Source organism: Ambystoma mexicanum, chromosome 2p, assembly GCF_040938575.1.
Source record: "Ambystoma mexicanum isolate Mex_15411 chromosome 2p, UKY_AmexF1_1, whole genome shotgun sequence".
Taxonomy (NCBI): domain Eukaryota; kingdom Metazoa; phylum Chordata; class Amphibia; order Caudata; family Ambystomatidae; genus Ambystoma; species Ambystoma mexicanum.
In genome coordinates this window covers 1,345,247,271-1,345,274,937 of record NC_090923.1, presented here as the reverse complement: position 1 = coordinate 1,345,274,937, position 27,667 = coordinate 1,345,247,271, and the positions used below count along the sequence as shown (strand labels likewise).

Below are 27,667 nucleotides of genomic sequence, written 5' to 3'. Positions count from 1 at the left end.
GAATGGGAACTATAATGGAAGTTTTCCAAGAGTTGGGAATCTCACGAGACTTAATAATAGATTGAAAAAGATTATTTAGTATTTTGGCCCACTTTGTAGGATTTAGTTTAAACATATGATTGCTAAGACCATCCGGGCCGGTGGCCCGAGAGGAGCTAATATGTCTAATGTAGTCTTCGAGTATAGATGGAGAACAAACAAGAGACCAGTGCTCGTTGTTGATAGGTAGTTTAACCAAAGGCACAAAAGACGGATCTGCATCTAAGCTAGAATAGTGTTCAATCCATTGGGTCTCAGTAACACTAGAGACCTGTAGAATACCTTGAGGTGTATTAGCGCATTGATTAAAGATTGCCCAAGTTTCAGCTATATTTTTATTCGCTATTAGTTTCAGCATATGTTCGCCATCTAATTGTAAAATGTCTGCACGATGTTGTTTCATCCAATTACGAAATTTGCTCTTCGCCATTCGCAACTGTTGGATGGAGTTGGGCAGGTTCATTTTTATAATCATTCTTTTTTCACGATGAAATTCAGTCTTTTTAGCCTTGATTAAAGGATTGAAGATATGCTTGTGCGGACGATGCACATGACTTTCCGTACGAGACTCGAAAGTGAGGAGAAGGTTAGTGTATTGTTTAGGACAAGTAGAGCTATCATTTAAGATGATTAAACGAGCAAAAGAGGACAGATTACTATTTGACCAACGGAGGCGCGTTTTAGCATTATTAACTTTTAGGTTATCTGTATAGTATGACCTTTTGGTGGATAAGTAATTCCACTTAATTGTGAGCACAAGTAAATGATGATCACTGTGCATTTGTGGAAATATTTTGAAGGTACTTATTTGTCCAGATAAGTTGGAATGAGTATAGATGTAATCTATTGTGGTAGATATGGAACCTCTATGCCATGTGGGCTGAGCTGGAATATCACCTTGAATTACGCCATTGGTCATATGAAAATGGCGATTAGACATGTAGGAGGTCCAACGCTGAACCTTCTCCATCGCGATTTTTCCTTTAGGGTTAATGCAGTCCAGATTAAGATCACCCATGATGAGAGTGTCCGTAATATTTTGAGCAAAGAGTACCGTGTCCAAAAGTCTGGACAAACCTGAATAAAACGCGGTATCAGTCAATCCTAACGGATTACGATATATATTAATTAGCGCAATAATATGTGCTGGACCTGTAATCTTAACAAGTTGGATGAAGGCAGAAACGGAGTCCCAGGCTTCAATAGTGAAACCACTAGATATATTTACTCCTGTCAATAAGCCTGAAGATGGTCGACCTCTATGACTTCCAATAGCTGGAAGCAAAATACATTCGTAATTATTCCATACAGGTGTTTGTAGAAGCCAGGTTTCCTGTAATGCTATTATGTCCATAACTGCTGGAAAGTTGGCAATGGAGGTTTGTAAATGAGAATGACCTCTGGTATTCCAGCTAGCAACACGGATAAGGTGGTTTTTAGGAGTTTCTAGTGGTTATGACATAAATGGCTCAGCATAAACACTGTTCTGTATTGAAGGGAGGCAAGCTCTAGATTGATGTAGTAAATGCTTTATATTAGCATCCCCATTTATAAATGTGGGGTCTTGTGCTAATAAAAACCCCATTGAAAATAATTGCATTTTTGATTTCCAAATGGTATTTAAAACAATACCCGAGGGAATCCACAAGCGCACCACCGAACAGGTGTTCTCAGAGATAAACTCAATCTGCTCAATATCGCTCGAGCTTATGTCTTCGAGCTCTACCACTTCAGAAAAGATGTTGAGTACACTACGGCGATTTAAATCATAGATGCCATAGTTGCCTCCTCGACATTTCAAAATTAAGGAGTGGCATTTACGCCGTGGCAAGGGAAGAGAAGGGGGTACCACAAGGTTGTCATTTCGAGAATTGTGGATTGTAGGAGGAAAAGAAGTCTTTGGGTTAAGTTTCGGTGGATCTAAGGTGGGAGCTGGAATAGCATGAGGACGATTATCACTACGCAGAGAGGAACATTGAGTAGTAATGGCTGTTGGCATGGAACTTGGTAAGAGCCATTGGCTCAACGATGAATTTAGGCCACTTGATTTTTGGGGAGGCTTAGAAGAGATAGGCTGGGAACCAGAGGCCAAGTATGCATCTACCGCCTCGCGTATTTGCTCCGTCAAGACTCTGATTGGGGAGTCCATGGTCTTTTTGGTGCCTACGGATACCATATTATCATCAGCAGCTAAATTTGTTTGACTTTTACATTTGCTTGGTGGTTGGCAACTAGAGGCTAACTCAAGTTCGCGTATCAGGGCATCTAAGGGGGGATAACTAGAGGCCATGGTAATAATTGGCACTGGAGGCAGCGCAGGGTTAGGGGACTCGATATTGGACTGGATAGGATTCTGATGCAAAGAAGGAGTAGTGAGAATCACGTTTGAAGAAGATGCTTCAGTATCCGCCAACGGGACTATGGGGACTCCTAAAATGGGTTTGGAAATTTGCGAACCAGAGATGGGAGGCACTAAAGAGGAGGCTGTTGCTGTCAATTGTGTAGAATCAGGAGTTTGAACAGGCTTATCTGTTAATGAAGCAGTTGCTTGAGTCAGAGAACAGGAATTTGCACTAGTAATAGAAGGAACAAAACCGGAGACCAGTGTAGGTGAAACTTGGTTAGACACTACCGCTGGTATTGCATCTTGAGGGGCTTTCGAGGCTACTTGGGACTCGGAAACTGGTATTACGTTTCGAAAAAACGTTTTCATGGTTTGCTTCTGTAATGTTAAAGTGACCAGATTAGAAGGTTTCTTATTATTATTTTTTTTCTTAGTATAATGAGAGATTTTTGAAGACTTCTTTTGATTTCTTCTTCCTGGTACAACCTGAGTATCATTTATTTCTACAACAGCAATTGTGGAAGATACAGGGGCTGGGGGGGGTGAAAGAACTAAAATGGGAGAATCAGTAGAGAGAGTGGTATGTGGGTCGTTGACCGGTTCACTAGTGATGGCAGGATTCCGCCACCCTTCGGGAGTAATAATGTCCGGAAATGTCGGTATAAACTGCGGTGGCGGAAGCTCAGAAGATAAAGGACTTGTAGATCCGATGGTCATAATTGAAATATCGTCATCAAGAACATTAGTGGTTGGACGAGGATGGCGAGGTTCTACTGACAAATCGTGAACTAAGGTCTTAAGTACTACTAATGTTTCGTGAGCTTCTGCTGAATGTAAGGTTACTTTAGCATCTAAACATTCAAATAGCTTATACAGGCTTAATAAATTTAGCTGCATCGAGGCCAAAGTGATATCGGAGGTTGATGGGACACCTCTAACTTCGGTAGGGCGATTAGCTACTAGAGGAGGAGAATCAACTACTATTATGGGCCGCATTGGTGGTGTAATTGTAGTAGGAGATGGACTCTTAAGAGGTATGTTTGTATTGTCCACCAAATTGGCTAATAAGGTATTGAATGGAATTTGGGACATGGGTTTTGTCGTAGTACTTTGAACAGAAGATTCCTCTGGGACTTGTATTTGGACTCTACGAGGAGTTGGATAAACAAAAGAAATAGAGGGGGAATTTGGTGAACACTCCAAACATGAACTAGCTGAGATAAGGTTAATTGCACTTTGGGAATCCTGCAATAGTGAATTATTAGAATCAGAGTATCTGGCATGTAGTGAAAGTTCAGGTTCGGAGCATGGAGAGGACGTTATAGGTCTGTCTAAATGCTTGGTACCTCTTCTTTTTGTAGTCAAACCTGGCAAGGGAGTGTGCAGCATTGTATTGTCTGAGAGAGGAAGAGCCGCTCTCCTTGCGTCATTTTTGGTTTGCTCCTTCATTAAGGATTGAGGGGGGGACAAACAACTTAGAACTGGCTGGACTTCACTAATGTGATCAGAGATTAATGGAATCTTTCTGTAATGCGGGCTACCTAGCATGGTAGCAGAGGGAAGATGGACAATTCTACGAGAGAGACAGGGAAGTCGAGCCGCTGGTATTGTCAAACCCTTCTGGCGCAGATTTTGAGGCATGCCAGAGGTTAGTAAATAGGCCATGTAAATCAACTTTAAAAATGCTCAACAGTTCGAAAAGGAGGAAAATTTAAAGTACACAATTGAAATTCCCTTGATGGTATCACAAGAAAAACACAATAATTAGGTCAAATTAGAATCAAATATGATAGCCAATAAGTTCTCTTAAATCATGTGTTAGCTCACAATTTGACCAGGCACAGGGTAAGGAACGCCCGACAGCTTAAGGAGCTGCCAGAGTCCGTCTCTCCCCCCTTACCCTTGTGGCAAATGTGAGTTTGTGAGCTCACGTGATATAACGGGGTACCTGGAAAGCACACTGCACGCGAGCACAGCAAAACAGCGTCTCCAGCCCTTACTGCCTCCAGGGCTTAACGCCGCAAGGGTGGATAAGCCGGCACTTAATGCTGCCTTCAAGTCACGTGACCACTCACGTGTCCACGTTAGGCCCCGCCTCCTCCAGGAAGCAGGGGAAGCAGCAAGAGATCGGCTCGCAGTGCTGCTGGGCTCACGCTGCAGTCTATGTAAATATCAAGGCTTCGTTCGTGAAGCGCAGCCTCCGAGGATTCTAAACACACGCCGCTCGCGCGGATAAGCCGGCACCTAATGCTGCCTTCAAGTCACGTGACCACTCACGTGTCCACGTTAGGCCCCGCCTCCTCCAGGAAGCAGGGGAAGCAGCAAGAGCTCGGCTCGCAGTGCTGCTGGGCTCACGCTGCAGTCTATGTAAATATCAAGGCTTCGTTCGTGAAGCGCAGCCTCCGAGGATTCTAAACACACGCCGCTCGGGCGGATAAGCCGGCACTTAATGCTGCCTTCAAGTCACGTGACCACTCACGTGTCCACGTTAGGCCCCGCCTCCTCCAGGAAGCAGGGGAAGCAGCAAGAGCTCGGCTCGCAGTGCTGCTGGGCTCACGCTGCAGTCTATGTAAATATCAAGGCTTCGTTCGTGAAGCGCAGCCTCCGAGCATTCTAAACCCCCTTTTATACTTTGTATGGTCACCATCCTCGGACCTCTGATCTAGATCCACCTCTGACCCTGGAAATGCCCGCAGTAAATCATCTGCATTCCACAATAACCCGAGCCTTCAAAGAAGCTGCAACTCATTTACAGCAAGCCAAGAAAAAGTATAAAGAAAACGCTGATTTGCACCGAAGTAAAACTCCCCCTTACCAAGTAGGAGACCAGGTATGGCTAGCAACTAAACATTTACCCCTCAAGGGCCCGCGAACCTTCAATCCCAGATTCATAGGACCTTATCCCATCAAAGCTATAATCAACCGAGTGACCTTTAAACTGGATCTACCGTCCAACATGCGTATTCATCCAGTTTTTCATGCATCACTTTTGGAGCCAGTACAACCAGGAACCCGATTGTCCAAGCCTCCAGATCCAGTTCAAATTGAAGAGGAATTAGAATTCGAAGTTAAAGACATTTTAGACTCCAAGGTGGTAAAGTCGAAACTCTTCTACCTTGTTGACTGGAAGGGATATGGACCTCAGGAGAGATCGTGGGAGCCTAGTAACCATGTCCACGCACCTCGATTAGTACAAAGGTTTCACCGGAGATTTCCGAACAAGCCCAAACCCCCGGAGGGAAGAACCTTGGGAGGGGCCTTGAGGGGGGGTACTGTCATGATGCCTACCTCCAAGGAGCCAGGTCCGACCCAGCAACCCCAGAGGCAGGCATCATTTCCCCCAGGGGAGTGCCAGTGGGCCCAAGCTGGGCTAGACATGTGTTCAAGTGTTTTAATGTGCACTTACCTGATGCAGACCATGCTGCCACATCCAGGCCCTCTTGAGGCCTGAATAGGAACTACTTTACCTGTGGGACTACTTTCCACCCGGGTGTGGTCGGGGAAGGATACATACCTGATCGGAGGAAGGATACACACTTGGAACTTCTTCCAAAGCTATTTAAACCACACCCGATCAGCAACTCACGCTTCGCTTTGTTCTGCTCCTCGCAGCTGGACGCTCACCGTGTCAGCTCCTGCATCTGGACTTCAGCCACGCCTGTCAGCATCCTGGGTCACCTGCAAAGGGAGACAAGAGACCTACCAGCTAATCTGCACCACGGAGACATCACCGACAATCCTGAAAGGGAAGACATCATTTTTAAAAGCATTTCGTTACGATCGCTGCAGCGCTGCATTTCACTCACCTTTCCTGGGTTCCTCCATCTTCAGCAGCGATCATCCGGATACACAGCCACTTCCCAGAGCCTAGAGAAAAAGACAAGAATAAGAGGTGAGAGAAGGAAGGGAATAGGAAAAGCTCAGTTTCCTTCTAAGACTTACCTGTTGGGTCATTCCCATTTCATTTCGGGTCTTGCTGCTTCCAAGCAGGACCCCGGCCCCTATGGGGAAAAAAGACAAAGACATTAGATGAGCGAATGCAAAAACATTACCTGAGTGCTCATCTAGGACTTACCAGATCTTTACTGGAACTGCACGTTTCACTTTGGGTCGGCGCCATATCTCCGGCATTCCGAACCCCGGCCCCTATGGGGAAAAGACATCAACATCAGCGCTTTGTTGCAAGAAGTCTCCAAAGGAATCTTCATTCATCACCTGAAAAAAGACAATGAACATTATTATTTAAAGCTTGAACTTTTGAACTTGCAACAGAACTTTTACAGCGCTTTACCAGTATAATCAAGCTTACCTGAACTCCCATCCAACCTCAATCCAGTGAAGTAACTGGGTTCAACGCGCCCCTGCGTCAGAAGCAGGATGGAGAGCTCGTCCTTTCAGACCGTAAGGTGAGACTTCACGGGGAATTGTGGAAGGGTATCGTGGAGGGTTGGAAGAGAGTGGGAGGCTTGAGCATAACTCAGTCAGTAAGTAATACTCCCTTTTCACGCACAGGGGAATATTCCTGCGAGCCGGAGAAGCCAGAGTAGAGGGCCCTTCCTGTCCATCTTCAGAGTCCTGCGCTTCACCATTGAAGAAGCATCAGCACTCGAAGCCGGACCTGCGCCTCCGTGGGAATCAGGTGAGCGTTACAGGCGGGTGGCATGAGCAGCGGGAGTGTTACCGGAGCTGTCAGACGCCCAGACAATTCCGATGAGAGAAGAAGTCAAAGCAGCAGCGGGTCCAACGGAAGCACAAGGAAAGATCAGGGATTTGGCCTTCGCTAGATAACCCTGAGATGCTCCGAAATAGACCACTGGATCAAAACAAACCTTTTGAATACTGAACTGATGAATTAAAGCATTTTGTGTGCAACTCTCATGTTAAGAGAGATCAAGTGGAAGAATATTGTAACCACCATTGCCAAAGTAAAAGTGGGACAATATTTGAACCAAATTAATGTCATCTACAAAAAAGGAGATTACCTGTAATGGAAGATCATAACCAGCATTGCCTAAGCCAAAGAAAGGCAATTATAAACACAAGGGGATAAAACTTCCCTAATTAGGGATACATGAAAAAGAAATATTACAAACAGCTAATCGGTGGTGTAGAAGAGAAGCCCTCCTTGTAGGAATCATCCAGGGGGAGAGGAATATAACTTGTATTGCCTGTGGCAAACAAATCAGTGGGAAAGACATTGTCAATGGGCCTCATAACAAGTGTGGCGGTCTGGTAATAAGGGTGCCGGTCACACCTTACCAGCACCCTTTCCGGACCGCCACACTACAACTTTGCTTTCATGGGCAGTTGCGCCTGGCAGGTCTAACCTGCTGGGCACAACGGCTCCGGTAGGCAGGGTTGTCATAGAAGCACCAGCACCATAAGCAACAGTGCCGGTGCTTCCATGTCCCCATTCCCATGGAGTCCTATCGGAGTACATGGGAATGGGGACTTACACTTTCCGCACTGGGATCTCAGGCGGCAGAAAACGGTGTTACGAGTTCAGCAGCAATGTCGGACTCGTAACGAGGCCCAATGTGTATTGTACCTTTGTGGAAGAAGTTGTGAACCCCTTTGTTGTTATTGAAAGTCAAAGAATTATCCAAGAAGCAGTTTTAATTAACTTTCCCCATTGAGGATTTTAAGTGTTGAAAGTTTGAAGCAAGCCTCACCACAGAGTACTTGTAGTAGTGTCAGGAGTTTGATCCTGGCAGGTGAGTATACCAGGAAAGGGACGATTAGTGGTTAGTCCTGGCAGGTTAGTGAACCAGAAAGAAGATAATTGAAGTACTGCAGTGTGGTAGAAGGTTGTGGTGGAAAGAAAGCGGCAAGGCCACTAATGTGTTACGATGAACTGTTGAAAAACCATCCTGACAAAACTTTATTGTTAATGAAGAAAAAATTTGAAAGTTGCTGTTCTTCAAAGAAGAGAAATTACATTGAATACTGACTGTAAGTGGGAAGACAAGTCTGTTTGATTTGTCAAGCAAGAGCTTGTGGAAACTTAGATAATCATTTTGAAGAGTGATAAATTCTGTTTAATAATAAGACACTCCAATTGCCAAGTGAAGAATGTATGGAATGAAAAGAACTTTGTGTTGTATTTGGAACGGATCTTGGCTATTGAAAATAACTTTCTTGATTTGAATTTTGGTTTGAAATATCCTGAATTAATCATGGGGAAGGGGATCCAACCCTGATTAAAAGGATACATATTTACAAAGTTTCTGTTTGAATATAACTGTTATTTTATTGAGTTTAAACAGCCATATGCTACCTGTATGATTTTGTTGCACGTATAAATGTGAGGGACAGATACCTTTTGATATTAGAGTGTTTTCCTTTAGTCTTAGTTTGACAGAAACGCAAGATGGAAATGCTTGTCCGTCTCGCATTTATGACCCCTCAGAGTAGCCAGGGGTCCCCTTTAGAATGGAACGAATGGGCAGAGTAGGAATCAAAAATGTCAACTTCTTTGCAGACTAGGCTGATCTCCTGGCCTTGGCCTCAGAGATGCAAAAGGCAAGCGGGCTCGACACCTTGCCTGATCTCAGCATGTAGCAAGTGGCCCCTTATACCTATACAAAGGCTCAATGCAGAAAAACAGTTAAGAGGATGGTACTGGCTTTGGGACTTGGTGCCCACAAACAACCGCTTCAGCCCTACAACCTAACTGATATCCTCAACAGAGATCCTCAGTGTGAAGGGGCTTTACCTTTCCTCTCAGCCAAATCTGATCCCATCGGGTCTTTTTGGCAAAGAATATGTTCAACACCAGCAGTCAATGCTGAGCTGGCGAAGAAATACAAACCGGTCAGGGGCGACTTTCCTTTTCTGTCAGCCTACCCTACACCGGAGGAACTAGTCGTTCAGGCCGCCACGGTGACTTCACGGCCCGCATTGTCTACCTCGAACATGCCCTCAGACACAGAGTCCCAAAAAACTGACGCTCTTGCCAAAAAGATTTTTGTTTCAGGGAGTATGGCGCTGAAGGCAATTGATGCAAGTTTTGCTTTTGCTAAGTACTCACACGTACTGTTGAGGATGATAGGAGAGGCGGCAGACCAACTCCCAGCAGGTGAGGTGAAAGATGGATTTCTGGAAATGGTCAATGATGGGAAGGAGGTGGCGTGCAAAGCCCACTGACTGCGTCATCCGTTCCATGGAGACATCTACGGTGCTCAGGAGGGCCTCATACAGCCACGGTTCGGTTTTCCCCTCCTGTGAAAGCTAAATTGCTTGATATGGACTTTGATGGTGAACACCTCTTTGGGCTGAAGGCTGAGGAATCCTTGGAACATTTTAAACAGTCAAAGGTTGCTGAGAAGTCTCTAGGCCTTGCTGTGCAGCAGCTTGTCAAGCAACATTTTGCCTTTGGATATAGAGGATAAGGGTTATAGGCGCTATGTCCCTTTTGGAAGTACGGCCCGCCTGCCACAGGCCAGGCAGGGCCAGAGGGGTTTTTCGCAATCGACTTTGGCTGCAGAGTCTGAGACATCAACACCCACTGTGCTGCTTTAAGCTTTCCTAACATGTTTCCCCAGGCGGAGGGGAGGGTCTCTGAGCACTGGGACAGGTGGAAGAATATAATCTCCCACACCTGGGACTTGTAGCTTGTCAAGGGGGATAGTGTCTTCCCTTTCTAAAAAGACCACCGGACAGACCACCATCCCCTCTCCAACAACCGGAGCAGGAGGAACTGAGAACACTTTCAAAAGGGTGCACTGGAGGAGTTGCCACCATAAGGGAGAAGGTTGGGCTGGTACTCTTGCTATTTCTTGGTACCCAAGAAAGGGGGAGGACTCCACCCCATCCTGGACATCAGGGCTTTGAACAAGTTCCTTAGAAAGGACATATTCAGGATGGTGACGTTTAGAAAAATTCTCCAGACTCTGCAGCTCCTGGACGGGTTGGTGTGGCTGGACCTTAAGGTTGCCTATCTTTATGTGCTGATTCCTCCACAGCACAGGCGGTTCCTGTGGTTCGTCATTGGGGTCACGCAATATCAGTTCAGAGTGCTCCCTTTTGGCCTAACCTCCACTCCCTGTGTACTCTTACGGAGTTCCTTGTCTTAAAATCACAGCAAAAATGGGCGGGAATAAAAAATATTGCGCAAAAATGCTGTGGTTTTGCCGCCACAATCATGTAAAGGATGCGGAGACACCCCTGCAACCCCTGACCCATTAAACCATCGAAGGGAAGCAGGGGAAACCCCTGCAAACCCTGCTGCCCTTAAATGGTATAATGGGGTACACCTTTACCGGGTCAAACCATGACAATTGTTTTTACCAGCGACATTTTTGTGCCGCGATTTTATTATCTGATACCTCTTACGGCCCCTCCCCTTTCTTCCATACTGTTGGGATGTCCCACAGAACGGGGGATAGGTTGGAGCATGTTGCTAAGCAGCAAAAATAGAATTATTTTGTTAGACGAGCATGCCCTGTGCAGTACATCTGCCGTGCACTCCGCCCAACCATCAGTCCCTTTCTCTGCGTTGTAAGGCACTGAGCAAAAAGCAGCACCTACGCTTACTGTGCTAAATTTGACCTCCCGCTGCCCATGCCCAACAGGTTCAAGAGGTGCCCACTGATCTTTTCCCTGCAGACCCGCACACCCAGTGTTTCCTGTGCGTGGGGAAAACACACACATGGCACTCGGGCATTATGTGTGCTTCCCTATAGACATGTTCATTTGGTAGTCAGTGTACACATTGGGACGCTGCTTTCGGGGGCAGCTGTCGGGTGCTTATGAGAAATTCTTCAGATCAAGAGATAAATAAGTGAAAAAAGTTTGTAAGGGAACCCTGTGCGGGGGACACACACTACCAGGTCTCTCCCCACACAGAGGGGTCTTAGTGACCCTCTGCCCCCGCAATTGTGGGACATACCGGGCATGGGTCTACAGGACTGAGGTGACACTTTGGTCAACGACCGCATCCGTGGGTCCAACGGGTTACGTACCCGAGGTCCACACAGGGACTAGGCAAACACCCTGATCAGTTCCTTCAGTGCACTAGACCTGGAGGGGGCCCACCCCTAAAGCTGAAACACTGGTATCGCACGCAGAGACTGAGGAGCTCAGACGTGGGAGGTATAAATCCTTCCGGGATTGGGAAGCACCCCATTCAGGCTCAAAGCTGAACGAGCGGAACAATGCCCATGTTGGGCATCCCAGAAAGGGAAACAACCACCAACAGCCCTAGACATATGTTTCTACTCTCACAGATTGCACCAAAATCACTCCAAGTCTGTAGAAGAGGTTCAAGGGTTTTGTTGTTTAGTTGCAGGACCTAGGGCCATCCCTCTCTTTCTCATATCTTATTATGACCCACCTCCCCAACCCAGGCGTCCATGACCCCCGGCTAGGGCTACAAATGTTGACCCCTACCATCTAAACTCTGTCTTCCACTAATGATGGTTGCATAAAACGCTGGCTCTCTACTCTCCTTCAGATACTTCGCAGCTGCCTCTGCTCTAACCAAGGGTTAGTGTTGCAATGGAATTAGGGCAGTGCCCAGGGTGGTACTGGGACAAGAAATTTAGCCCGCGCAACAAAATAAAAGTAGCCCACAAACAAAAATCCCACTTCTGCAAATACTGGCGATTCGCAACATTTTCCAGTACTCTCTCTGAGGGGATGGTGGAAGGTCAGCAGCACACACACATTTGTGGTTGTTGCATAGCACAAAGGATAAAAAACATAATCACAACCAAAGGAAGTCATATTTTATAATCCCAACCAAAGGAAGTCATATTTTAGTCTGAGCTGACTGCCCTGCCCCAACACTGCATAAGACAACCATTCCTTGCAAGGAATGTGTATATCAATCATTGCTCATAAGTAAAGACGTCCCGGTAACCCATCTCTTTTGCTTCCCTTTGACTATCAGTCTCACCAGCTGCAATAGGTGTCAAAAGCAAGGAGTCACTTTATCCCTAGCCTTAATGGTGTGCTTGATAATCACGCATAAGGCCTACTGGGTTGTGATGGAATAGAGTGCCATGAGATCATGGCATTCTCAACAGACGATTCACATTGTGGCTTGTCGAAAGTCATCACACAGAAGATAACATTACATGTTATAATCTTTATACCCACTTTGCCACCTACCTTGCACCAAGAAAGTATGCAAACCTTATAACTTGTATTTTTTAAACATAATTTCTCTCTGTATACATATATTACATGGCCCGCGGTAGCGGCCGTGTATTTATGGTTTATGTTATAAATATATGAAGCCCATCCAGTAAAATTTTTATCATTTGCATAATGATAATTGTGCTTTGCATTTTCCTGTTATAAAGGCAAGACTATAGGTCTCAGAATGCATAGGATAAACAGAAATGTGTGCAAGTGTTTGTGTGTGTGTGGCTGTGTATATGTGTGTCAGAAAAACAGGCTGGTGTATGTACATAGGAACAGAATTGTTCATATTGTATGATGTTTTTCTTGATGATACCAAGTGACCCTACTTCATCTTCACCTATTGGTGTTTGTAACCCTCTGCTCTCCTTCCAGCCATCACTACTGCTCTCTCACCGTGTAACCACATACCTCCTTCTCTCATTTCACCCATTTGCAATCTACCTTAGAGCATTTGCCACCCTTTCTGGCGGAAAAGCACTGTACCTGTGCTCTCCTGTAGGTGGGCAATGGATGATGAGTGGGTGGTGACACATTCCAGAATATCTACTGGAGAGGGAAGTCTTGCTTGAGACATTAGTGGCGTATGCTCCCTTACTCCATCCCTAAAGCATCAATGACAATGGCTATTTAGAAAGCAATGCCAAAACCCAAAATGGCCTTAACGGGCAGGACAGAGAACTGACTACACATGATGAGATGAGGAAATATTTTTTGCTCTATTCATAAATATATTTTTTATATGTTGAATGTGTCAAGTTGGGTATTCATATAGAGCACAAGAGCATCAAGGTAACTTCCTCCCTGACTTGGGATTGGTTTCCTCCCAAAAGTTATAGGCAAGACAGGATCAGATATATTCTCAATGGGGTTCTGGACATTAACAAAGGCATGTGCCTGTACTACTGAGCACCATTTCCTTTGTCATTGACAGTGCATATCATACAAAAATTCCTTATCATTCCATCCAGTGAACCCCGCATGTGGAAAGCATTTTTGGGCGTGACTTGACTTTGCACCAACACAGTGCAGCACCTCTTAAATGCCTCATCACTTTGAGGTTTCTGGGACACAATGGATCCCATGCTTGCAAACACCAAATATCAATATTCTACAACTATAAACGTAGGCTTTCATGGTTTGCCTTGCTGCTTAGCTCACATGTACAGTGCAGGTCTGAAACACGAGGACAGCCTAAACTTCAAAGGTTTGAATACCACACAAGGGGGAATTTTAGCATTTTATCTTTCCAAGTCGATAAATTAACTAGGATAACATGGTTTGATAATAACATATTTTAGTTGTTATCCAGCATTAATCACTAGATAGGAATTCAAACTATGATTATTATAATTGAACGGAGGCCTGTGAAGGCCCTGTCACTTTTATCAGTAATTTAACATTCACCACATTGAAACAATCTCCCGTCCATGCGCCCATTCCATCAGAGAGGGTAGCTAATGGCATACATTTTGTTTGAGGTCCACCTGTAGGATCCATCAAATTAGGAGATCGGAGAGAGGAGCATAGGAAGTACTGTGAGACAGGAACTTGGGACAAAATCCTAAAATTAATTCTAACTCCCCCTGAATTGGATAGCGAGTCACAGCCTTGTACAATCAAGATAGGACTCACCACCTCCCTGGAGAACATGGGGCCCTTTGATATTCAAAGGCCCTGGGAACCATCCTCTACTGTAGAAGGAAAAAAGGAGTCCTGCACCCTAATTCTCCCTCTATTCCCACAAAATAGCTTTCCCTTTAAAGTGAAGGAGAAGAAGAACGACTCAACCCCGACGATGTAACATACTACTCAAAGAGGCTGGATACATGCAAAGAGTTGGGGAAGATAGGTCAGGAAGCGATTTTCTGGGACAGCAAACCCTCTATGGATACTCCAGATAAAGAAATCATGGGGGATTATTAATTCCACATATGTCTCTATCTCCCACCGTCGAACAAGCATGTTTTCCGATCGAGCCTCCCAGGTCCAACTTGGGTCCTTCCTCTCCTCTATCTCTATCTCTACCTGTGGTGTTCCCCAGGGGTCTAACCCCTCTCCCTGGCTGTTCAACCAATACCTGGCACTACTTGCCCACCGCATCACTGCTCTCTGACCCAACATTCAGTACTATGCGGATGACACTCAACTCATTTTCAGGCTCCCTTACTCCACCTCCTCTCCTTCTCTTATCTCTGATTGTCTGTCCGCCATCCAAGAGTGGTATGCCGCCAATGATCTCTGCCTTAATGCCAGTAAGACTGAGATTCTCCTCATCGGCACACCCGCGGCACACCCACTTTCCTGTCACCCTCTGGCCGGTCTCTCTTGGCCCTTTTCCTGCTCCCACCTGTGAGGCTAAAAACATTGGGGTCATCATCTACTCCACACTTTCCTTCTCTCCTCACATCTCTGATGTCTCTAAGAAGTCACACTACCAGATGCACCTCCGCAGAGGTATTCTTCCTTTCCTCTCCTTCCCCCAGAAGCTCACTGTCTCCAGAGCTCTGGTTCTCTCTAGGTTGGACTATTGCAACAGCCTCTGTCTAAATCTGCCTGCCTCTACTCTCCGCCCTCTGCAACTCATCCAAAACAGGACTGCAAGACTTGTCCTTGGCCTCAAGCCCAGGGATCGTATCTCTCCAGGACTGAAATCCCTGCACTGGCTCCCAGTGGCGGCCAGGATTAAGTTCAAAACCCTCTGCATTATCCATAAGGCCTTCTGGGGCCTGGGACCTCAATACCTTCAACTCTCTCTTCCTAAATATCTTCCATCTCGAGCTCTTCGCTCCTCCGCCTCCAACTTCCTCAGGGTCAGTTGCTTCTCCAAGCAGAGAGTTGGTGGTAGATCTCTTTCTTATGCTGGGGCCTACCTCTGGAATAGCCTTCCTGCCTCTCTGAAACTTGCAGAGAACCATCTCCGGTTTCGTAAGCACCTCAAGACCTTCCTCTTTGCTTCTGCTTTCTCTCCTCCTCTCCCCTGTTGATCTCCTGGCTGAATCTGAAATTGCACTGGTTACCTGGCTACCCTTTGATCTCGAGCCCAGGTCCCCTCCCCACCAGTTGCACACTTGCACAGCCTCCCTGGCAACCCTTGCTCTTGGGGACTGTTTCTGTATCCCTACAGCCCCTACCGCACTTACCCTTGATGTCTGCACTTACCGTTGCACTTGTCACCAGCTGGCCGCACTTTTATTTATTGTATTTATTTTTTACTGTTATCCTATGTACTGCACTGCCCCCTGCCCCTCCCGCCGGCACTTTTCCCCTTCCCCTGCACAATCTCAATGTCACCTGACCTAGTAGGATCACTGTCTCTGTCTTCCCCTTGTTTCCCCACCCTTGCCTTGTCACGCCTTGAAACACTTGTGTATTGGTGCAATATGAATACCATATCATATCATATCACTGTCTCCAGAGCTCTGGTTCTCTCTAGGCTGGACTACTGCAACAGCCTCTTTCTAAATCTGCCTACCTCTACTCTCCGCCCTCTGCAACTCATCCAAAACAGGACTACAAGACTTGTCCTTTGCCTCAAGCCCAAGGATTGTATCTCTCCAGGACTGAAATCCCTGCACTAGCACCCAGTGGCAGCGAGGATTAAGTTCAAAACCCTCTGCATTATCCACAAGGCCTTCTGGGGCCTGGGACCTCAATACCTTCAACCTAAATATCTTCCTTCTCAAGCTCTTCACTCATCCGCCTCCAACTCCCTCAGGGTCAGTCGCTTCTCCAAGCAGAGAGTTGGTGGTAGATCCCTTTTATCGGCTGGGGCCTCCCTCTGGAACAGCCTCCCTGCCTCTCTGAAACTTGAGGAGGACCATCTCTGGTTCCGGAAGCACCTCAAGACCTTCCTCTTTGCTTCTGCTTTCTCTCCTCCTCTCCCCTGCTGATCTCCTGGCTGAATCTGAAACTGAACTGGTTACCTGGCTGCCCTCTGATCTCAGGCCCAGGTCCCCTCCCCGCCAGTTGCACACCTGCATTGCCCCCCGGGCAACCCTTGCACTGTGGGACTGTTTCTGTGTCCCTACTGCCCCTACTAGCACTTGAACCCTGATATCTGCACTTACCCTTGCACTTGCCACCAGCTAGCCGCACTTTTATTTATTGTCTTTATTTATTTTACTGTTATCCTATGTACTGCACTGCCCCCTCCCCTGCACTTGTGCGATCTCAATGTCACCTGGCCTGGTATGATTGTTGTCTGTCTTTCCTCTGTTTCCCCTTCCTTCCCCCGTGCGCCATGAAACACTTGTGTATATCCGTGTTATAAATGCCATCTCAGATCATATCATTAATCGTGAGGGGAGTACGGATATCTCACAAGCTGTTCCCTAAATTTGGGGTCTCCTCCAACATCACTACCTAGAAAAAACTCAGATTACCCTGTATACCGAGACAGAAAGTCCTGAGATGTCTTTTGCCACCATCCTATATGCCCAACCCTCAATAACATTTTCCCCGATAGACAAGGAAAGTAGATCAAAAGGGCGGACGTCCCGGGGGAAAGGGGAAAACCAAATATCTATATGTGGAGAACCGAACCATCAATAGGGTCCCCTCCACCATCCAACAGCAGAAGGTTTGGGCTGATCTGTATACAGGGAGAAAAGGGTGTGCCATACATCTGAGATATATACCCTCGTGGTGGAGAGGACCCCCAAAGGAAAACGTTTGGTGCATCCATGGACACACCAAAGCTTACCCCATAATTAAAATCCCTGTAACTATCTTAGGCGAAAGAAGTGTATATAACAGCTGTCGTAATTCCTAGGTGTTTCTCATAGGGGACTAAGCCTTGCCAACTCTTCCTGTGTGGGCTCCTTGAGTACTGTGTCTGGTGGCTGGCAAAGGTCAGTGTTTATGATTCGGTTCCAGACCCTCATTTGGGGTTTTTTTGCAGGTAAGTGACTTTAGGATGGTGCAAGACTTGCTCCCTTTTAGCTCCCTGGTGTTCCTGTGGGATTGTGTGCTCATGCGTGGCCTTCCTGGATCCCTCTGGCAGTTCTGTTAGCCTCTCTTCGCTACTACGTAGGGACACAGCTTTTCTCTCCTTCAAGTCTGCAGTGCTGGTGGTTCTGACACTTTTGATGGCTGTGCAAGCGCCTCATTTTCTCTTAGCGGCTCTCTCTCGCTCTATGACCTAGATCTTCCTTCTCCTGGCACTGATTTCTCCTCCATTGATACTGCAGTCTTGCATTGACCTTATGAATACTGTATGGAACAGAAAGACACAGGCAATTCTCTGGCTGAGACATGACACTTGCAAAAATCGGTCTGCAGGGAATCATTTATGCAGAGGGGCGGGGAGGAGAAAATGGGGTCCTTTCTGTTGTCATCATCCCTCTCAGGGGTGGCACTTGCTGTTTCTTATCCTCTCCCTTGTGCTGCCAGAAGGAACTCCTATGCCTTTTTTACAAAGCATGGGGGGACTGGCCTTATTAAACTACCTTGTTGTACATCCTCAGTTGTCAAGACCACGTCTTACCTTAGTGTTAGAGGATGTGGTCTTGTGAAGTATAGTGCGTCCTGTCCCCTGGGCACCCACTGCTTCCCATACACTGAAAACTGGTTCCCGACCCTACCCATGGGGCACAGAGCCAGAATGTGGGAAAACAACCTTTCCAGTGGAAAAAACCTGCTTGCAGTATGTTGCAGTGCAGTCATGCCTGCCTAACCTCTGGATTTTTCCTGGAGACTCAGGAATTTTAACCATTTCTCTGGGTCTCCGGGAAAGATCGTGGAATCTCAGGAATTTTGGTGGGGGACAGCTTTCACTGATTGTTTTTATTGTTGTTTTGTTATGCTTGCAGGACTGCGCAGCCGCGGACTCCCTGCCTGTGTGTGGCTTTATCTCTGCAGCAATGACTATAATGCTTCCAGCACATTGGCAAAAAGAATGCAGGTGAGGCAAAATAACGCTCGTTTATTTTGTTTCACCTTTCATTCTTTTTTGCCGACTTTCAATGCAAACGCGTGTTTCTTTTGCTTTTGTTCTTTTTGCCCAGGTTAGGGTGGACTCAGCCCCATTGAATTACAGCCACCAGGTTTGCAGGCTGGACAACTCACCACTGCACTACATAACCTGATGAAAAACAACTAAGGTGAAATGTCCAATTTCCATACTGCAAAATTCAGGGAAAACCTTTGTATTGGTTCTTGCAGTTTACATGGGCACATTTTAACGTGCTGATTTTATGGAAGGTGAATGCAATTTGGTTGGTTGTGAAAAGGCAATTTAATGAAATATGCATACTTCAATTGGAACTGCAAATTTCTGACGTCACATCACATCACGAGAACACTGGTGGTTGTTCCCAAAGATTTGAGAACTCCCGTCCCCTGCACACTATCTGCTATCTGTAAAAACAGATCAATAACTTATAAAAGTAATTGGTGTTTATAAAGTAATAAACAATTTGTTAAAAAGTTAGAGTATATTTTCAGACACTAGTTCAGAGAGTAAGACAGTACAGTCAAAAGACTATCTCACAGACAAAAATGATATCATAATTCATAATTTATTGTACTTAGTTTGGCCAACCCGTTTCAAGCTTACACTCTTCTTCAGGGGCAATAGCACAGTTCCAAAAATGTCTACAAAAAAATAAAGAAATATTTACATCTTAGAATTTCATATTAGATATTCTGATTCATTTAGAAGACAAAAGAATCCATTAGTACCGCTATCTAAGCATGATTGAACATTTTGTAGCCAAAGCCAGTGCAGTAAAACATTAAGAGGGAGAAATATCACATTTACAATCTGGTTTCTAGTTTGCAATACATTTTATCATTAGAGGGTGAATATTCATAGAGACCTAAATCAACCAGTCATAGAGAAGATAAGAGTAGAAACACCCTAAAAGGGATAATATGTGGCTAGATAAATCAACTACTTATATTTGTGAGCATGAACTGAGAAATTAATAATACATTCAGAAACAAACCTTGACTGAGTTTAGGAAAGACACTTACCACATTGGGTAAGGAAACTTTATAAATAGGTCAAATGAAATGGTGATGGTCCATTTAATGGGCCGTCTGAGACAGTCAAAAAATCTCCTTATGACTAAAGTTCATTGACTGAGCTAATGAAAGAAAAAATAGAATAGTAGTGTTTAGATGTAAGAATGAAAATAGCGAGATTTCAAAAAATCATCAAAAGATGCACTTACATATAGTCAGGGTAGTACAACACTCAGTGTGGATTAAGTGTTTATCTGGGAAGTACCTCCTCCCAAGAAGAGGGGTCCGATTACAGGCATCGATAGAAAGTCGCCCAATAATGGCAGGGGGGTGGAAAATAGAATGAGTGAGGTTCTCATGCGGAGTTCCCAAAGAAAAGAACTCCCGAGCAGGTAAGCAATGTGGAGCCCTGCTAGTAGACTTACTTTAGTAAATGTCAATCTGAATGGTAGAAGGAATCCTGGTGGACCGCATCAGCTGGAGGAGGATGCGGATCCATCATGGAGGACCTTCTTAAATACTGTCAGAGTAGTGACGTAACATTGTGCATGCTCATTGGTGCATATCAATTACATTATGTCCTGTTCCAATCAGGATGCACAATCTTGTCTGCACCAAGGATTTACTAACATGTGTATCACTCAGATTGAGTCTATGGCTAATAATCGACACATTTGATATGTACTGTTCACCTTGGTACTACAAAACAGGGTACAGAATGAATAATAAGTGTAAGTTCTAGGATTCATTCAACTAACTTGGCACCTGTCTTTTGTTGGTTTAATATGTAGGCATGTTGGTATTTTTTAAGTACTTGTTTTGTAGTACCAAGGTGGTGCATAAAGCCTGCAGACCCCATAGGGATGCCTAGCATTTGCGTTGACTTGAACATGCATGCTGGTGAAAATGCTGGAGCATTTGCATTGCGGAGAGGAAGGGAGGTGGCGGAAATGAAGTTGCGTTCTGCCCCTTCTCTTTTCCATTCAAATGGTTGAAAATGAGCCATGAATTTTCACACGTAAAAGGCTTACACAAGAAAAGAATTAGATCCTCTATATTGTGAACAAACACAGTCAAATAACCTGTTCTCTGCAATGGTGCCCACTCAGGAGAGTTTACAATCTAATTTGAGCTCACTGTGCTTTCCAAAGAGGAAACATTTTAATTTTCATATCAGTCTGGTCCCACCCACATGTGCAGTCCTGCACAAAAATGCTAAGCAATTCATATTTAAAGAAAAATATGTCCAGCCACCTCAGACATGTTTCTGACTTTTTTTTAATTAAAATCCATTTGCACATTACAATATTTACTAAGACCTCAACGGAAAGTGGTGGCACAATAAAGAACAATGCATCACTCAAAGAAAAACACACACTATTTTACCATTTTACCTTTTGCAGTTGTTTCCACCGTCTTTCAGCAAAACTGCTGCTCAACTATTTCACATCGACACATGAAAATGGGAGCACTATACTTAAACATAGTTTTACACATTCTGTTATATTTCATGCAGTCCATTTCATATCTAAACCAGTCTACTCCTATCTTTCCAAGCATCATCATTGAGGTTTGGAATTCGGGATGTGTTTTTCTAGCCACAGAGAGCAGGTGGTCCATGTCTGAATTATCCTTACTAATTTACACTGAAACCCTAAGTGTAAAAATGTAGTACGAACCTCTCTACTGAGAACAAACATGGCCAAATAACCTGCTCTCTGGGATGATGCCCACTCAGGAAGTTTTAGGTCAATGTACTTTCCACAGAGGATAAACATCCATTTGCGTATCAGTCTGGTGCCAACCACATGGGCTGTCCAGCACCTAATTGCTAGGCAGTTCTCTGCTGAACAAGAATACCACCAGCAATTCCAGACACTTGTTTCTTCCTTGTTGGGCATCAACAGTTAGTTGAGACTTGGGTACCATGGCTTTCTAGGCACAGAGTGCATGGAGCCCACAGCTGGATTACCTTTACACTCATAGGGTGAAACCCCATGTGCGTCAAAAATGTGAGAACCTAGGCACCCAAAATTGCGTAGCCTTTTGTGCTGGACTGCCCTTGTGGGTAGGACTAAACCGATATGCAAATTGATATTCTTCTCTGAGTTAGGTACAGAGAGCTAAAACGTGATCAAGACTCGCCCAAATTGTCCAGAGCCCATAGAACACGCTAGTGTAGCATTTGTTCATTCATGTTTGAGAGTTTCTCACATATTGTGTAGTGATGTAAATTAGCTATGATGTGCTAAGTGTGTAAACTGGAAATATGTAATATGTCATGATAAACCATCGGAATATAATGGTTAGTGGCTATCTCCTGCTTAGAGGGCATTGGGTAATTTAATAAGTGGACATAATGGAAACTGGCAATAATGTGCTAACTAGCCATAATGTAAATGGATACATTATCTGCAAGCTAAGTTCAAATATGAATACAAAAAACCAAGAGAATAAAACGTATTCAACAGGATATTTGGTGCCTTATAGTTGCAGTCTCGGGAGGGTCGCTCAGGGGCAATGTGCTTGCCTTGGAAGCAAGACGACACGGAACACCACAGGTTCGATCCCTGGGCCTGCGCTTAGAAACCTCTGGGTATTAAGTGCGTTATAAATAACACTCACATCATATCATTGCCAGTTTGTATTCTAATACAGTGACATTGAATAAATGCTTTTTTCCCCAAAGGTCAAAATGTCCGTCCCTTGAATCGAAGGGAGTACATTCTCGACGTGGCAACAGAAATGGAGCAGGTTGATGGTAACTACATGTTCTGGTTTCGACGAGTAATCTGGGCTCAGCCACTGAAGTTTGAGAGCGAGCTCTTTGTCACCATGCATTATAATCAGGTATTTATTGCACGAGTTAGTGTGTGGTCAATTTGTTGATATGAATTGCCAACATAGCTTTGTCATGTTGAATGCACTTGTGTGTGTGCGTGTGCGTGCGTGCGTGCGCGTGCGTGTGTGCGTGCGTGTGTGTCAGATCTAGTACTGCGTTCTGAACATTTCATTTTCAGAGCATTTGGTAACTGGTGTACCTTACCATAATTTCAATGGATTGTCTTTCTCCCGCAGATTCCGCTTCAGATAGATATACATTCCAGCATCAGCTGCTCATAAAACTTTTCGACAGGGGACTTGGTGCACCTCGATTCGGCCATCAATCCATCTTGCTTCAATGCCTCGGTCATCGGCTCCGGACGTGATATCGGTCATTGTAAATATACTACGTCACCATGCCCCTGTAACTCAGTTCCTTTTTTCTGCTCGCTTAGCAGGCTGCTCGAGGAACATTGCTAATCCTTAGCATTTCATTTGACATTTTCGTTGCTTTTGTTTGGCTCAAGTTCGAGCCATGTCTGCGCTGAGAGTATCTGTATTCAAACGCTGCAGGGACTGCAGCTCCAAAAGGTCCATTACGGACCTGCACGACATCTACGTGTGGTGCCACGGTGCCAGTGGCGACACGGAGGGCTGTGGTTCGTGCAGTAAGATTAAGTTGAAGTCCCCCCAGGAATGGGCAGCAAAACTTGCGATAGGCCGACCTCCTAAATCTATGACGTGATCAACCGTTTCATCCTCATGGCTGCATGTTTTCAAAACCTTTTTTTGAATATTTGGATGGGTTTGGAAAACTCCTATCTAGCCCTATATCTAAGATGGTAGTAGTCTCGACGATCAAATAATAAATAAAACAGTACTAGGGCCCGATTCTCATGTAGGTGTTAAGTACCGAAAAGGACGTTAAAAGGCTTAACAACCTTTTCGGTACTTAAGACCTATTCTGAAGGTGGCGCATTCTTCCGGAGTCGGAAGCAATGCGCCACTTTCGGAATACATGTGGCGGTTGCTAGGATGGTTTGGAAACCAACCTAGCAACCGCCACATTCGTAAACTGGCTTTTTGGGAGCCTATTCTTGTGGCACTCCTCCAGTTTAATATGTTGCGCTAAACTAGCGCACATTTACGTTACCCTTTTGGTGCGGTTAAACTGGAGCAGTGCCACAAGAAGCCTTGTTTCCTTGTTTGGTGTAAATGGAAATGTCCATACACCTGTGTTGTATATGGACACTTTCATGTACACCAAAGCAAGAAGCTTCAACGTTGCTGCAACGTTGAAGCTGCTTGCTTTGGTGTACATGAAAGTGTTCATATACAACACACAGGTGTATATGAACACTTTCATTTACACCAAAGCGAGCAGCTTCAACGTTGCATCCTGCAACATTGAAGCTGGTCGCTTTGGTGTAAATGAAAGTGTTTGTATACACCGCATGAGTGTATATGAACACTTTCATTTACACCAAAGCGAGCAGGTTCAACGTTACAGCATGCAACGTTGAAGCTGCTCGCTTTAAATGAAAGTGTTCATATACACCACACGGGTGTATATGAACACTTTCCTATACACCACATTAAGCAGCTTCACCATCCTGCAATGTTGAAGCTGCTCACTTTGGTGTTCTTGGCAGCATTTTCGTTAAATAACTATTCCCTCGTTATTTAACAAAAATGCTGCTGAGATTCTGCAATCTAATGGAAACAGGCGGATTACAGCAAAAGCACTGTCGTGCTTTGCAAAGACGCCCAGGCCCACATGAGAATAACAGTGGTGCCTGGGCGTCAAGAAATGCTGCAGTGAGTCGTGCTATTTAGCACGCTCACTGCGCCAAGATGAGAATCGGGCCCCTAGTTGTGTCAGTCAATATCATAAGATTTAAACTAGAAAACCTAATGCCTGCCCTCACTCTATTACAATAAATGTGCACAGGGATAATCAAAATGAAAAGAGTGTTTCAAAAAGGAAATGTCAGAAATGGCTTTCAGAAAATGGTTTATCACTCCCTTCCCCCCTGTTTGAAGCATGGGGTATCAGATTTGAGGGGAAAAAGCACAGGTGGATTTCACACTGTTCCTTAAGTGGCACACTGTGACTTTTGGGTACAGGTTCTTCAGGTCTCCCTCCAATAGGTTTTCCTCACCCGAGTCCGGGTCTTTTCTCAAGCACAGTTCAAACACAGGCTTCCCTCAGTTCAGCCTGCCTTAGTTCACAATTGACAAATCTTCCTGATAGGCTTCTCTCAGTCGGGCTCAAGCATCTATGTTCCCTTCCCCAAGTTTTCAATCCACCAAGAAAACACAACTTAATCACCCTAGTCGAAGGCTTTCGAAACTGGTGTTTGACCAGACCACTGCATGACCAGTTCGACAATCACAGTCTCTTACATAGGCTTCCCTGAGCTGGGATCGAGCCTATCGCTTTAATATCTTATCAAGCCTCTTTTCACAGCTTTCACAATCTCTCATCAATGTCTCTTGGTATTTGAAGTTCTGTTGCTCCTAGCGTTTGTAGTTTCCCCTTTTTTTCACTCCTTTGCACTCATATCATTCTTAATGATCTTTTATTCAAGACTGCAATACTCTCTTACTTTGTTTTCCTTCAATACACACTTCATAGGGATTTTACAGTGTCTTTCGAATTGTGTCACTTCCTATCGCAGGACCACTCTGTTACTTTGTAATGCGCACAGTAGACTTCAAACACACCTTCCACTTGTTGGCGTACGTGCAGTTTTCCCCAATGATACAGTTTCACTTACGGTTGCAATTTCACTTGTGCTGACATCAACCAGACTTTTGTTCAGTTTGTTAACTCACCGGATGATGCCTTTCTCACTTCTGGTTTGTGCCTTGCATTTGAGGCTCCTTGCACAGCTTTCCTCCCCAACTCAGCCGTTATCCGGGAGGGGAACAGGGCAACCTTGGGTTTCCAACAGCAGCTTGTTTCTCTTTCACCAAGTGTTCTCCTTTGAACTCTTACAGCTTTGCAATCACAGGGAACTCCCGTCTGACCTTCTCTTAGGTTTCTGCTTTCTCGAACGGCCTCTTGGCCTATCCCTTCGTTCTCTCTGGTACCCAGCCTTGCTCAGAGTGTGTCCTTAGTGTCTTCCTTTTATTCGTGAGAGGAGAGAAAATTGAAGTCAGGTGAAAGCAATGCACAGCCCTGCCTGACTCTGCCTGGCCTCATTAGTGTGATAATATGGTGGATTCCCATAGGAAACCATGATCTTGTTATTCCTATGGGAAATCTTCATTCTTCTTTCTTTGTTCTCTTGTGTCTCAGTACTTAGACAAGCAAGTGAGAAATAGGGATTGTGGGAGTTGTAGTGTCTTATAGGAATAACAGGTAAGTCTGGCATATTATTGACAGGAAGAGGAGGATGGTGTTCTGCAAAGGCCGACTGAGACTAGGGTGATGCATATCGGGAAAGAGGGTGAGAATACTGCGTCTCACCCTTGGGCATCTTCTTTCTACTCCCAAGGATCCCCTTCTCAGGTGATCCTCCCGCACTTGTCCACCCTCAGGGTTTGGATCCAAAGGCAATGGTCATGCCCTGGCCACCTGAGTCGAGGATCCAAGGGAAGAAAATGTGAGGATGTCCTCATTTTTCTCACAATACTCAGGTTATGGAGGGACTGATTTATTTGTTGACCACACAGATTTGAGGGCACTGGCTGAAGGTCTTCATGACGCCAGTGGGCTGGACATGTCCTCAGACGTGGAAACACAGCAGGCCCACCCATTTGGCCGCGCTAATGCCAACAATAGAGCTTTGGTGGACCAGGTGGCGGATACCCTGAGGTAGAGTGCTCCAGCCAAGCCGTTTCCAGGCTATGATTTGACTGATATTCTTGATGAAGGGCCTTCTACGGAAAGGGCTATGCCCTTCACTGCAGCCATCTCAGACCCTATTACCACCTTGTGGCAGATGCCATGTACCATGCCCCCATTTCATCCTGACTTCACCAAGAAGTATAGGCCAGCAAGGGGAGACCCTCCTTTTTCTCCACCCACCCGACACCGGAGGGGTTAGTGGTGCAGGTGGCCAGAGTGTCTACCAGGCCAGCCACGTCCACGTCAGTTCTCCTGACCGACAAGGAGGGGAAGAAGGTTGACACTTTGGCCAAGAAAATCTTCTCATTGGGCAGTATGGCCCTAAAGGCAGTCAATGCCTCTTGCAAGTTTGCCAAATACTCTTTTGGTAGGTGGATGGCTATTGGCAAGGCTGCCCATTATATCCCAGAAAGGGAGATTCGTGAGGGTTTCAAAAGGCTGGTCGACGACGGCAAGGAGGTGGCCCGGCAGTCTTTACAGACGGACCTGGACATCTCAGACTGAATCAGCAAATCCATGGGGTCAGCCATGGTGTTAAGAGGTCAGGCTTACCTGCACACATCTGGATTCTCTCCTTATGTTCAGGGTAAGCTCCTGGATATCGCTTTCGACAGTGAGAATCTCTTCGGCCCCAAGTCTGATGACTCTTTGGATAAATTCAAAGAGTTGAAGCTAGCCGCAAAGTCACAGGGCCTAGCTGTCCAACAGCCGGTCAAACCTGCCTTTAGAGTTGCCCCAAGGGGCAGAGGCCACCGACACTATGTTCTCAATGGCAGGAAGGCTCCGCTCCCGCATCCCAGGCAGGGGCAGAGGCATTTACCGTGCTGCGGAAGGGGCAGGAGGGTCTTTAGAGGTCAGCAGACAGCAGGGGCAGCTCCACCCTAGAAGCTGCTTTGATTTCTCTTCCCACAATTCCCTGGTTGGAGGAAGGATGGCAGAGCACTGTGTCCAATGGCAGGAGATTACCTCTGATGCCTGGGTTCTTAGTTTGTGCAGTGGGGTTACTGTCTGCCTTTCTTATAAAGGCTGCCGTACAGGCCATCACCACCTCCTGAACAACTGAAACAGGGGCTCCAGGAAGAGTTGCAATCCCTGCTTTTGAAGGGTGCTGTTGAAGAGGTAACTCCCGAGCAGAGAGGATCCGCCTGGTATTCCCGGTATTTCCTTGTACCCAAGAAAGGGACCTCGGGGCCTTGAACAAGTTCCTGAAGACAAGTTCAAGATGGTGACGTAGAGAGAAATTCTCCATGCTCTCAAGTTTCAGGACTGACTGGTATCGATAGAGCTCCAGGGCGCATTTTTCCATGTGCCGATCCACCAGAAGTACGGGAAATTCCTGAGATTTCTCATAGGGGATAAGCACTATCAATTCAAGGTGCTCCCCTTTGGGCTGACCTCTGCTCCGAGGGGCTTCATCAAGTTCATGGTGGTAGTTGCGGCTCACATCAGGAGATCCGGCGTCCATGTGTTCCCATACTTGGACAACGGCT

General features: G+C 45.6%; 1 protein-coding gene across 2 annotated transcripts in view; it reads left to right on the top strand.

The window, feature by feature from the left end:
- The window catches only part of MYO15A (myosin XVA), a 3,541,761-nt gene that overhangs the window by 3,122,749 nt on the left and 391,345 nt on the right, over window positions 1–27,667 (top strand). For both annotated transcript variants that reach the window (XM_069645706.1, XM_069645705.1), the window contains one exon: window positions 22,188–22,348. In XM_069645706.1, coding sequence (XP_069501807.1) covers window positions 22,188–22,348 — 161 coding nt within the window. The remainder of the gene's footprint in view (window positions 1–22,187; window positions 22,349–27,667) is intronic.